The sequence below is a fragment of the Hippocampus zosterae genome, chromosome 16 (assembly GCF_025434085.1).
Source record: "Hippocampus zosterae strain Florida chromosome 16, ASM2543408v3, whole genome shotgun sequence".
Lineage (NCBI taxonomy): Eukaryota > Metazoa > Chordata > Actinopteri > Syngnathiformes > Syngnathidae > Hippocampus > Hippocampus zosterae.
In genome coordinates this window covers 17105978-17119928 of record NC_067466.1, presented here as the reverse complement: position 1 = coordinate 17119928, position 13951 = coordinate 17105978, and the positions used below count along the sequence as shown (strand labels likewise).

The 13951-nt window shown below is 47.5% G+C and overlaps 1 protein-coding gene across 1 annotated transcript; it reads left to right on the top strand.

Moving 5' to 3' along the window:
* The first annotated feature begins 1416 nt into the window (after window positions 1–1416).
* LOC127588268 (protein sprouty homolog 3-like) lies at window positions 1417–10153 on the top strand. The gene is made up of 2 exons (XM_052046925.1): window positions 1417–1955; window positions 6159–10153. Exon 2 carries the CDS (start codon window positions 6245–6247, stop codon window positions 7154–7156), a length of 912 nt encoding a protein of 303 aa, XP_051902885.1. The 5' UTR covers window positions 1417–1955; window positions 6159–6244; the 3' UTR covers window positions 7157–10153.
* The last annotated feature ends 3798 nt before the right edge of the window (window positions 10154–13951 follow it).

Sequence of the window (13951 nt, the reverse complement as noted above, 5' to 3'; positions counted from 1 at the left end):
AAAATCAAGGGTGTGGCTAAGAAAGGACTCCAGGAGGTTCAAGCACTGGAAAAAGAACGGAAGGCTATCGCAACCACGTCCGACTTCCCCGGCCCCCGACTCCAACCTCCTCGCTAGCATACCCCAATATCGACCCCTAACCCCTTCGCCTCTGAAATGGAATCAAATGTATGGTCCGATGGACGTGAAGATGCTTCGGCAACTGGAATAGGGAATAGCATCTCAAGCACGCCTTTCCCGAACTCTGACCATGACCTCCCTGAAATCTAACCCGAGATGAAATCCAGAGTGTGGCTCAGGAAGGACACCTGGAGGATTCAGGAACAGGATCAAGAACATTCCAACCATCCTTTACCCTTACCTAGCTAACCCTTGCGTTCACTTTTCCCTAAAAATAAACCCCTATCACGGATTGCAAGTGATTGTGATGGGAGTCTGCGCGTTGTTTTGCATTCCTCTTTGCGTAAAGTCTGATAACAGGAAAAGAATTTCAAAATAAAGGCCAACAAATGGCCAATCTTCCTCCTACTGCGACCGCGTTTGCATTCTCACAGTCGTCATCTTTCCTGACGAGCGAAGCAAGAGTGAGGCCCTCATTAATAAAACTTGTATTCTTCGTCAGGAAATGCATTCGAGCCCCGGTGGCTGGAGCTCCTCTCAGACACAGGAAATGGCCGCTTGGCTAACAGCCAAGCGGGCTATTTCAAGGGGGAGGGAGGGTGTGCCTCATCCGGAGCCAATCAAGCCGGGCCTGGCCACTTAATGGATCAGTGTCTCGACGCATCTGCGCACCCACATATCAGCGGCAATTAGAGAGCGTGTGGGTGTGACCGGAGAAGCAGCTGGCAAAGCGAAAGGGGCGGGGGGGGGGGGGGGGGGGCGACAGTGGAAGTGATGCTCACACGTGATGGAATTCACTTCAGGACTGGACAAAAAGACAATTTGATGACAATTTTGTCGAGAATTTAGCTGGGAAATAGCCAATGAAGTTGCGACATTGTATAAAAGAAATAAAAAACAATTATTAGCAAATCCTCTGGCACTCCTAATGCGAGTTAGCGCTGTGCTAACATGTCGCGTCAAACCCAATAGACGGGCTAATGGAAGGAAATGAACATCATTATCAACCTTCAAACAAGCGCCCCCCCCCCCCCCCCCCCCCCCCCTGCTTCATACACTGAGCAGCAGCAACACCCGGCAAAGGCTCGGTACACACTGTACACTGTTCTGATTCGGACTCGACTAGTCATTGTGGCAAAGTAGTTTGATGTGCGTGATGACCACTTGAGTGCACGTGCATGAAGTGGCTTGAATTCAGTGATGGGAGAGGGTGGGGGTTGAGAGGGAGGAGTGTGAGTGAGTTTGCACGAAAGAGAGAGAGAGAGAGAGAGTGCAAGAGAGCATACGGCGCACACAGCCATTCATCTCTGGAGAAGAGACGCGGGCGCTACAACAGGGCGGGAAACAATTTGCGCCTCCCATCCTGTTGACTTGGATGCACGTTGTTACTTTTTGGAAACCTCTGCCAAGCGTGAAATTTGCGACACATTTGCGACTTTTGCTGACTCGCCAGCATCCTCGGACGGCTCGCGTGCCGGCTGATTTTCAGAAGAAGAAGGCGGCGGTGGTGGTGGTGGTGGCGGTGGGGGAGGAGGTGACCTCAGGAGGACGCGCAGGGATCCCAGCTCCGGGAAGAGGAGGAGGAAGAGGAGGAGGAGGAGGAAGAAGAGGGCACACATCCTGCTGATCGAGAGCATCCATGAAGCCCTTCTTTCCGTTTTTTCACATTCACTATGACAAAAACTTAGTGCATGGTGCCCTGTGAAGTGAGTTACTCGAGTTAGCAAAGATGCGTTTTGTAAACCTACATTAGTTGATGTGAGGGATCATTTGCATATAAAAGGACAATAAGGACGAGCCGCACACGTGCAACATGGATCTCAATCGAATCGGAGGTAAGTGCATCGCTTCAAAAACAACAGAAGTTCATGCATTTGTAGTGGGGCCCAAAAAAAAAGAATTTTAAAAAATTTACTTGGAAGGGACAAAAGTTTACAGTCTCCATGTGGAGATCCATGGAGGCGTCGAGGACTAGAAATCACATCATGGAAGTGTGTATGTGCAGGTTTTATATGGCGCAAGGACACTTAGACAAATTCATGCTTTAAAGCTGGAAATACAGTCGCAGTTTTGAGTTTGTATCGGATAAAAAAAAATACAAAGGTATGTTGCACATTTTGTGCTGTTCACAAAGTTTCAAAAACACGTTCTAGCACGTCAAATAAACCACCAAAAATAGTTTCATCATTATATTTATAAACATTGTGAATGTTAAGTTGTGCCGTGACAATATTAACCAAAAATCCGGCGTCCCATTAGTGTCATTTTCGTCTCGGTCCGTTCTGGAATTCATAACTTGTTAAAGAGTGCTTTGGAAGTCACATGACCGAAAATCATGGTGATTGCCTCTTGTGTCCTGGGGGGCCAAAACTCCCAACTCCATAATTAAAGGTTGTGTGTATGTATGTCTTGTAGTCAGTTGTACACACTTTGGTCTCCGTGAGGTGATGAATACGCAAACAGAAAATCTGCTTACACACTCCCATCATGGGGACCAAAAAAAAAAATCTGCTCGCTTATAATGGAAGGTTATGTGTGTGTAAGTTCTGGTATTTGTCATTTAATGGGGACAAAAGTCTGGGTACGGAAAAATGTTTGGTAAGACATTCACGTCATAGGCTTGCCGGGTGGAGTGCAAAAACCTGGGCATATTTCTGTCATATCAAGGCAACCTGTTGAAGCATAAGGACCAAAAACACGGCTCGATAAGGAAAAGAAAGGAAGTGTCGGTTTGTAGCGTGGAGACTAAAAATCACAATCCCGATAACGCAACTTTGTGTATGTATTCCTGTTTTTGTCTCGTCATGGGGACCAAAAACCCTGCCCTCCCCATAATGGCTGTTTGCGTAAACGTGACTGGGACACGCTTGCAGGGGTTGCCATTGATTGTGCTCAAGGTCGGATGCAGAATGTCGATAGCCATCTCCGCCGGGGTGGGCCGATAGATGATGAGATGGAGTGACGTTTTGTGGAGGGGGGTGGGGGGGGGCTGGGTCGAGGGCAGATGATGGAGCGGAGGTGCGTGGTGGGAGGAATAACCAGCCATGGGGCGGAAGAGAGGATAAGGGAGGGGGGGGTGGACGGATGATGAAAAGGATGAATGGATCACGGAGAAAGGGAGGGAGGAGATGAATGGGAGTTTTTTTTTTGTTTTTGTTTTTAAACGCCACTGTAGAAGCACTAATGCCCCGACTAATGCACTGTACAACCACAGCGTTGCGGAAATGTACGATTTGCACTTAAAGGCAACTTGACCAAGTTAGATTTGCCTCACATTGCCGAACAAAAGTATCGAGAAGCAACGACTTAATCAATCGCACAGTGGGCTTTTCCTCCAAGTCCTACGACAGCCGTAGATAATGTCATCCATCCATCCATTTTCTGATCCGCTTTATCCTCATAAGGGTCGCGGGGCGTGCTGGAGCCCATCCCAGCCGCTTTTGGGCAGTAGGCTGGGGACACGCTGAACCGGTTGCCAGCCATTGGGCACACAGAGACGAAGAACCCAAACTGGAAATAGCCCCAATTAGCCATAAATTGGGGGCTCCGAAGCAAAATGGCTGCTCTCCCGTGTCTTTCAGTACATGGAATCTTGAGACTCCACTTGAGGGTCCACTCATAACGGATCATGAAAATTGTCGTTACTTCATGCTTTTTACCAGATCATCATGGCCCTCAGAGGACCATGATGAACAAGGTTCCCCGCCCCTGTGCTATGGGAACTTCCTCCCCAACTTTCCCTCAGATGGCCTTTCATCATATTTACTTTAAAAAATCTTTAACAGTGTCGTGATCCCTCGGTCATTGGCTGACCCTTCCCTTCCTGTGACCACCCCCCTCCTCCTCCTCCCCCTTCCTGGTCTTCAGTGTCTATTTCAGTCTTTCCGTCACGGTCAGATTCAGCACATCCGGTATCTCATCAAGTTTATTGTCATCTAATCCTGCTGCTGCTGCTGCTGCTCTTGGCAGGGCATCGAGGGAGGAAAGCCTCCAGGTCTTAGTGCCTCAACCCCAATCCTAACGTTTACCTTTGCATGAAAACGTCAACCCTAACCCTGATTTGGAACCCCAGCCCCAAATTGTAACAGTACAGTAACAGTAACAGTTTAACTCTGATTTGAAACATTCAACTTAAATTGAATCAGCCTCACTTCAGCTTGAAACCCGAACCGAATTTGTTTTAAGTTCAGACATTCAGTGTCTTCGATATTTGGTGGTTGATTGCGCCATGATAGCATTCACTTTTAAAGATGCGGAAGTGTCTCGTCTGACAAATGGATCACCTAAGTCATATCGTCTTCTTGGAGATCATACGGTATCTGCGAGGAAGTGCGCCGCGCGCCTCCCCTCCCTTGCGGTGGCTTTTTAAAATAGCTTGGTTGGCTTGCATGAGGTCATCGCTGAGAGAGCTTGCTTGGTCCATTAAAAAGCCCCATCGACCGGCCACACTCAGCGGAAGTCAAAGGAAGAAACACATTTCGACCTTGAGCAAGCGCCCCCCCCCCCCCCCACCTCGGAAGCAGAGCAAGATTTTTCACACCAATCTAGTTTGTGATTTAGCTTGCTCACAAATTGGTTTGTCGGCTAAACAGTATAATTAGACTGTCTGACCGAAGAGTTAATTAGGTCGCTCGCTATTGAGCTAATTTGTTAGCTCGATGGCAGTGTTATAGGAAAGTAAGTTTGTTTGTTGATCAGTTAGGTTGTTATCAGTACTACTCGTGAAGTACTGTACTAGGTAGTAGATGTTAACAAGTAGGATATTACAATATTGCTCGTAGTGCGAGTAACATGCAGGTGTCAACTTTGGGCCAACTAGTAATATACGGTTGCCCTACTGGTAGGCTATTGAAGCCTAAACTGGAACACAACACAGCATCACCTAAAGCCCGAGACTTGACATGAACCCCCTACATGAAGAAACACATTTCGTCCAAACGTCAAGCAGTAACTGCAAACTGAAACCCTAAACATTTGAAACCCTAACCCTGAATTTTACCCTACCCCAACCCTTCGACTTGGCTCGGAGATTTTGATGGCGCTCGGCTTTAAGGAGGCCTCAAGTTCTCCATTTTTGTCAGGTTCTTCTGTCGCCGCACTTAGCCAAAAGTCTTCAAAGCCACGACAAATCTTCAAAGCCACGACAAATCTCCAGCCATGTTTTTAGCGATGTTCGATGTGTTTTTTGGCATGCTCTCAAAAGGTCTTTAATCCGAGACTTCTGCCTTTTCCCTTATCTGCTTATCCATTCGTCTGCAGCTTTTATTCAATTGACTCTACTTTGCTGCCTGTGCATTTCCTGCACTTCTCGTCTTTATTTTCCTTTTCCCGAGCATCTATCTGACATCTTTACAGCTAATTTATACGGGGACACAAGGCCCTTTATGCTGGCCTGAGGATTATAAAAAGGACTGACCTAAATTTCTTGTACAACTCATATTCTAATATTTGTGCAATGAAATTGCATTCATTTATTCACAGCAGTTTGTCTTCCTCATTTTGTTAGCATTCGTTTGTTAGTTGGTTGAATTTCTAGCGATACAATTAGCAGAAATATGTTAAAAACGCTGAGCTTGCTGGCTCGTTCGTAAATTTGTTGGCTGGCTCGGCATTTGCATAGCAGGGTATAATAACATGCAGCAGTACGCTCATTTAGCCTGGCTGCTAGTTAGCTTTGTAAGCTTGTTCACTAGATAGTTAGTAGAAGCATCTGAACCGAAGCAATTTAACATGCACAATAAACAGTAAGACAAATCGGTAATAAGTATCGGTAATAATGTAATACTGTAAAAACCTCTGACTATATTGTTTTGTTTTTTTTAGCCTGTTTGCTGGTTCGTTATTTTGTTTGCTCGATAGGTAGCAGAATCTCAAAAGACACCTGACTGCAGCGTTGTTGTTGAGGTTCCTCACATATTTGCTAGTTAGCTGCCAGATGATGCAAAAAAACGGACTGCATTTTTGACTACGGCTATGTAGCATTAGTACCGGGTAATCAACTAACACTCTTGTTGTGTGACTGACTCCCGCCCTCGCAGGTTTATCCGATGTCCCGTGAGCGTCGGCCTGGAGCCGCCCACCCCGGTGCCGCCCACCCTGGTACCGCCTTCTGTGGGTCTCCGATATGGACCCCGCTCATTCTTTTAGGATGGAGCTGGATGGGCTGGACCTCCAGCAGGCCCCGGTGCTGTCGCTTGACCAGATCCGTGCCATCCGGGCCTACAACGACTACGTGGACCGACCAGTAGCGCTGGAACTGGCATCCCAGTCTGGATTTTTCTATGCCCACGATGAGCGACACCCGCACGGAATATACTCGCAGCACCCTCAGCTGCCGGGTCACAACGCCCTGCCCCGCAGTCAAAGTCAGCAGCAAGCCCGCATGTCCCGCATCAGCCGCTCCAGCACCGTGAGCTCCTCCATGTCCCGGACCAGCGCCGGCTCGGACCAGAGGCTGCTGGCGGGCTTGACGCCCTCGCACTCCGGCCCGGCCGCGGTGGTGCGCACTCAACCGAAAGGGGAGCCGCTCAAGTCCGACTACTCGTTGAGCAAAATCCTGGCCGAGGACGAGCCGGGCCGGCACCAGTTCATCTGCGAGCGCTGCGCCCGCTGCAAGTGCCACGAGTGCTGTGCCCCGCGCCGGCTTCCCTCCTGCTGGGCCTGCGGGCAGCGCTGCCTGTGTTCCGCCGAGAACGCGGTGGAGTACGGCACCTGCCTGTGCTGTGTCAAGGGCCTCTTCTACCACTGTTCGGCGCAGGACGACGAGGACAACTGCGCCGACCGGCCGTGCTCCTGCGGCCCAGCCCACGCCCTGGCCCGCTGGGGCACCATTGGCCTCCTGACTCTCTGCCTGCCCTGCCTCTGCTGCTACCCCCCTGCCCGGCTGTGCCTCGCCTTGTGCCACTGCGCCCACGACCGGGCCACGCGACCCGGCTGCCGGTGCAGCAACACCAACACCGTGTGCCGCAAGATCTCCGCTTCAAACCCCAACCCGGGTCATCCCTCCGTGAGCAAGGCTGTGGAGAAGTCACTATGACAGGCCTGGATTGGTGGCAACAAGGCGCCAACCATTACTTGTGCTCACCGGCCATCCGTTCTCCAGCTCGAGGGGGACAAAAGCTTTACTGTGCCTGTTTGCCTTGGAAACTAAAAGCCCAACCTGAAGAAGAACTGAATTTGCCGTCCTTCTTCTGCCTAACGGAGATGTCTGACATGCATTTATTTATTAACGGACCACCTCCCGGCGCTTTACGATCAACGCCTGGACCACGGACCGGATCGGCAACTCACGGCTCGAGCACGACGGATTACCGAAAGGAGATGCTAACAGTGAAGATCTGAGGGCTAAGGAACCAACGATTTAAACGTGCGGAAAATCGCAGCACATCCGGAATACGGTTTGAGCGGAATCTCAATGCCATTCTTAAGCTCAGTTGTATTAGGTGGACACACGGTACTGCGCAAAAGTGGCAGGCCGCCGAGGAAAATAGTGTGTAAGATCAGAGGCACTTTTCTCGTTCCTGGAAAATCAGAGGATGGATTCTGGGACTTTGAACTCGATCCTCCGCCAAAATCAATGGGTTCTACGTGCCACACCTCGAGAAAAGATCATCAGAAATGGCTTTTAAGCAAACCCAAGAAGTCACCGGCGGTGGCTTGAGACTTTTGCGTAGTACCTCACCTGAAAAAAGGGACCACGACCTGCCTAATTGGAATCTCAATACTATTAAGCTCGTTTCGATGACGCTGACGCATCCCCAAGCGCTGGATGCTGGCACGAGACTCGCATTTTTAATGAGGTCCTTCAACCAATTTCCAACGGTTTCCACGTGGCACCTTACGAGAAGATCTCATAGAATGCCTTCGAACCGAATCAGTCCTGATCCCTGATCACTGGTGGTAGCCTTTGACTTTTGCACAGTACATCTGCAGCACCTCTGGAACACTTTGACGCCTGAAAAACGCTCGGAAGTTGTTCTTTCACAAAAACTACAATCATTGCCGGCGGGGTCTGAGACTTTTGCGCAGTACTCTACGTTTTTTTTCTTTTGTTTTGTTTTTTTCTCAACAGCCGTGTTAACCAACAACAGGGTGGGCCGGGTGGGTGGGTGCGTGTCTTTCTGTGTCTGCGTGAAGACGAAGAAGGACTTGTCTTTGTTGTCGTCTTATTTTTAGACTTGCTGCTAGATCTTTGCGCCGGTCCGGTCGGGTTTCTCCGTCTGTCGCCAAGCTCCCTGAGATCAGGCCGCCGCCCTAACGCCGGACAACCTCGCATCGCCTGACTCCCCTTTGCCCCCCCCCACTTGATCCTCCCATCCCTCCGGCCCAGCCACGCTTGCCTCTCCTCACTCGCCGGCCGGACGACTAAAAGCCTCCCGTCGAGAGTTGATCAGACGGGCAATTATCTCCGTGATTGCTCTTAATGGGCCAGACGAGAACGCAGGAAGGAGTTGCGGTGTTTTGGCGCATGGAGAAGAGGGCGGGGGTGAGAGGGGGGGGGGGGGTTGCTGGGGTGAGGCTCGGGTTTCCTGACGTGTGTGTGCATGTGTGTGTGCATGTTTTCAAGTGAACGTGCGTGTGTGTTTGCGGGATGCATGAACACAACACCCGACGCGTTAAAATCTTCCTTTATTTTTATATGCAGATATGAGCAAGCGACGTCGGAATTGATTTTTTTTGGGGGGGGGGGTTGCGTTACCATGACAACGGTTGTCAATTCAGGAATTTTTGAGGCCGGGAATAGCGGCAAAAGGATTTAGTAGGATAGTGGAGAAAATGTCTTTCCGTATAGATGGTTGAAAATGTCACATTTGGTGCCCCACACCCCTAAAAATATTTCGCTACAGTTTTAAAACGTAATTTGGGGAAAAAAGAAAAAGGTTTGTCATATTTACATTAAAAATGAAAATGTTTGCATGATTCAGTCGGGACATTACAAACGTAAAGAATAAAATGTGTGTTATTGCGATGAAAAAGTTAAAAGAAAGAGAAAAATTAAATAAAATTTCTGAAAATTCCGTGACTGATGTCCTAAATTGACATGGCAAATTTTAATTATAATTGTAATTTTCTGACAATAAATATTGTTTACATTCGTCCTTGTGATAGTACAAATGCATCGCAAACGCAAACGTAGCATTTTTTGGGGTGATATTTTCACTTCATTCGCATAAAAGAATGTGGCCCAAATACACACCCACGAAATCTTTTTTTTTAAACTACTCACTTTGCTTTTTTTCCAACAAATCCTACTAAATTCTTGCGAGAATAGACAATCTGGGGGGCAAAAATATGCAAAGTCGCCACAGAGAGCATTTTAAACTGTCATGTGGCTGCTCATGGTCAAGATTCTTTTATTTGAACAAAAACGAAACTTGAATTTATTCTTGGATGTGCGCGTAAAGGTACCTTTTTATTTTAATTTCTGGTTTGAGGCTAATGTTAGCTCATTAGCTACAGCTGGAGGGGCCTGGGGGGTGCAACCTTCTTCCAATCAGGGGCCATTTCTAAGGGCTACATTTGGGAATAGAAAATTAATGAAGTACAGTAGTCTTTTTATTATGAACTATGAAATTTTGTGTTGTGGAATTAATGTTTTTTTTTTGTATGGTGGGCTGGATGGAATGCTTTCGGGCTGCATATTGCCAATTCACCTTAGGTTGCCCCCCCCCCCCCCCCTCCCGCACCCCTCGACACTCCACACAGTATAACCACTACTCGTGCTTTCGGTACACAATTGGCATCTTGTTTGTTTGTTGTAAAGAAATTTAAGGAGAGTATATGGAACAATACAGTATATCGAGAAGTCTATCACAAAATGAGATATTATTATTCGGTTTATTCTAATGATATATGAAGAGAACGTGTTTCTTTGCCGACGTGGTGTATTCGGTTATTTATTTACAGGTTACTCGCCGCCATGGAGTCCGGTGCGAGATTACGTGTGTGCTTGTCGTTTGTTGTTTGTTTTTTTCTGGCTATTTGGTGTGGCTGCTGACGACGACCCAATAAAAAGGAGCTTTCCGAACATCAACGGGCATCTGTGTGTTATTGGGGTTTTTTAAAAAAAAAGTGAAGTCACAAGGATGGAGTCATCAAAAAAGTTGAAATGTTCTGTGAAAAAGTCCTACTTTTACGTTTTCCCAATGCCAATCGTCGCTAACTTGAACGTCCAATCAGGGAGCTCATTTCGACTCTACACTTTAGTCCAACTGCAGAGGTGGGTGATCGCTGCTGTTTTGGTTAGCAACAGCGTTCCGGCGAGTCAATGCTTGAAGTCGTCTCGTTTACGGAGTGATCAATGAAGAATGTGTGCGGAGCCCCCCCCCCCCCGCCCCCCACCAAAAAGGACTCCTGCTGCTCTCCAAAGTGAACAGACAACCAGACTTTGACCCTTCTGTCAAAGCAAGGGCTGAACCCCCCCCTCCTCACCCATCCTCTTGTCCCCCTTGGGAGTCGCCCTCCCCGAGGCAAAACCGGCTGTCCGTCAAACGGCCATACAACTGTCAATCAATCACGGAGCCACCCCGGAATGTTTACTCCGATTTTTTTTGTTGTTTAGACCTGTCACCACAGAGTAGTCCAAATGAACCAGGGGTCAAAGTTCAGGCTGGCCGACACATCAGCATCCTGGGAGGCGGGAAAATGGGACACCCCCCCCCCCCCCACTGAATAAGATGAAGTTATCCTGTACAGGCTCACGGGGGTGAGGGGTGGCGGGGCCTAGTTTGAAGCGGAGTTTTTGGGCATGTCCAGGTCAGTCGCCAACTCGTGCAATTTAGAGAGTATTCAGCCCCTGAAGCCCGTTTCATTTAGCGTTTTGACATTTAGTAGGCTTGTCTAACACGCACGGATAGCCCCCCCCTCCCCAAAATGAAGAAGCCACGCCAAAACAGACACAGGAAGTCAGTTATTTTGGTTGGAAGTGGCCATTTCCAGGTCAGTCGCATACTGCTGGACTTTTGGAAAATTCAGTTTCACTTAGCAAATGTGAAATTTGGTAGCCATGTCTATCATGAGTAGCCTCACCAAAAAAATTCAGAAGAAGCCGCGCCAAAACAGACACAGGAAGTCAGCTACTTTTGTTTGCAAGTGGCAATTTCAGGGCCATTTTGGACAAAGACGAATTCACCCAACGGATTTGATCTGAAAGCTACCAAATTAGAACCTTGACAACGAGACGTATGCTTGGTGGCAAATGGATGAAAATGTCGATTTTTGGTCATTGCTTGTGGCCACAGCGAGAAAATGAAGTGTGATGAATTGCCATAACACACAAAAATGTACAAGTCAGCAGCAGAAAGAAGTTTCACAGGGGAGGAGGATGCAGGGATGGAGGGTGGGTGACGGGAGGGGTCGGGGAGGGTGGGGAGGGTCCTGGGGGGTGGGATGGGAATGTTATCTGCAGGGGTCAGGCGGTCAGGCGAGAAGTTTCAACTCGCTTCCTGTTCCTGCTGCTGGTATGACAACAACAACAACTCCCCTCTGGAATTCCCGACTATTACTGCTTTTTTTTCCCTTTTTTTTTTTTTTGAGAAGACGATCCTTTCAGAACGAAACGAAAAAGTCACAAGCGTGGAATGCCCGTCAGAGTTGCTGGCTTGTGTTCAAGCATGCAGCTGCTACGTTCAAGGACGGCGATAAAGCATCTGCTCGCAGCACGTTCCCACCCTCTTTAAGAGCTCAGTCGGGACGTTTGTGCTTTGCGTTTCTTGAACCAGATGCGAAGACCAACAGAATTGTAAATATATATATATATATATACACACAATTTGTACACCATTTTTCTAGGCAAATTCGGACCAAATATGAATCAGTGGGGGATGGTATCAAACAACAATCGGGACCAATCTACGGATGCCACCAATAACGAAAATTTCACTCCCCACCAGGGATGGCTCCAGCATCAAATAAAATGCTTTAGGGGCTTAACTGAGGCTACACAGATTTCTGACAAGGCTGTAGCACCACCCCCTAACCCTGGTGGAGCACATCCTTGCATCCTGCACCACCGCCAAAAAGGGTCACATTCATTCAGTTCATCACAAACCGTCTCAAAGGGCTTCACATGCCCACAGTTGACAAGTATTCACGAAAACTCCCAAAACCCCGTCTGGGGAAAAATGAGAGACCTTGAGAAGGGGCCGCAGATAGGGGAATCCCGCTTCCAGGACGACCAGGCTGCAATGGTTGTCGAGTGGGCAACAGTTGACACAATATCGGTTTACCACGCGAGTTAGAACAATCTCAATTTTTTGGGTGATTGTTATTTATCACAAGGCTCCGATTAGTTGTCCTTCGTCGTTGGCGACCAAGCATGAGATCACGTTGATAATCCGAGCCACTTTCGCGTCATTTGCAGGCAAACCCCGAAAGCCAGCCGGCCGGCCGGCCGGACGTATGCACCGAGATGCAGCACTTAACCTCGCGGCAGCGAGCCATTATGGCTCAGGAAATATGCTGAATTATTCAATCGCTTCCTCTCACTGCATCCTCTCACACAGGATGCACAATGGAAATCACCGAGTCGCTCTCTCGCCGGCTTCCCAACTCACAAGCTTGACCTACATTACTGGCCGGGCACGAGAAAATACCCAAGCTATTCACCTTTCAGGGTGAGGAACCTTTTTTGCCATACCTCAACTGCGCAAAATTCATTCCAATCACATTATTATTATTATTATTAGTCAGTCAGAAGAACAGGGCGATAGCTCATCCGTGCTCGCCCCCAAAATATATATAAATGCTATAAATTGAATGTATTATTCTAAACACGTTTGGGTATGAAAGATAAAAAGAAACAATTCAAAACATTTACCAGAATTATTACTATTCTACATATTTTTGCAGCTAGAAATAAAATAAAATTCTGCAAAAGTGGAAATAATAGAGAGCACTATTAAATGTAAAATGTCTCTTCAATTAACAATGAACATTAAAAAAAATGTTCTCTAATGTGTCAATCAAATGATCTGTATTTTTTGAAAATGCATAAAAATAATAAACGTAGCCAACTATTTTGATTTGAATTTTTTTTTTTATCCCGCAATGGGCCAGAGTGGAAATGAGCCAGCGGGTGGATGCATAAAAATAATAATAAACTTTGCCAACTATTTTGATTCTTTTTTTTATCCCGCACTGAGCCAGAGTGGAAATGAGCCAGCGGGTGGATGGGGGGACCTCAACAAGTCGGGGTCAGGATCTCCGAGGATACAACGGGACAAGGAGCCACGGCGCACGTATGAGCCCAAAACTCAATATTTCATCAACCGCATTCGTTGCGGAAGCCTGTCACGTGGGGCTGGTTACAAAGATTGGCAGTCTTTTTTTTTTTTTTTAAATAAGGTTGGAGGTGGACTGTTCGGCACTTACCAGAGTTCCTGTCTGTGTTATGGTTCCCTCTGCTGGTCCAAATGAGAAATACAGGTCGCACGTCCTGGCAGCAGGCAAAGAAAAGAACTGAAATTAATTGAGATGTGCAAGAATATCCTTGTCGTTTAAAACCACACTTTGATTTGTAATTATATTCTTAATGTTTTTCCATTTTTTTCCAAACTATTGGAATATTTATTTAAAATTGTATTTCCAAACAGCAGTAAAAGTACTACTACTGCGACCACTTCTACCGCTATTAATAATAATTAGAAGAAGTAAAAGAATCACGGTATTAAGCGTACCGTATGGACGTGTTTTGCTCGTTTTGTGTTTATTATTCTAGCGGGCCTTGGCATGCAGTACTTCAGTTGGCCAAACAGCGTCAGCATCTGCGCACTGTTTGTGACTGGCAGACTGCCGACACACCTGCACTTGCTCACTAAATACACACAGAGGT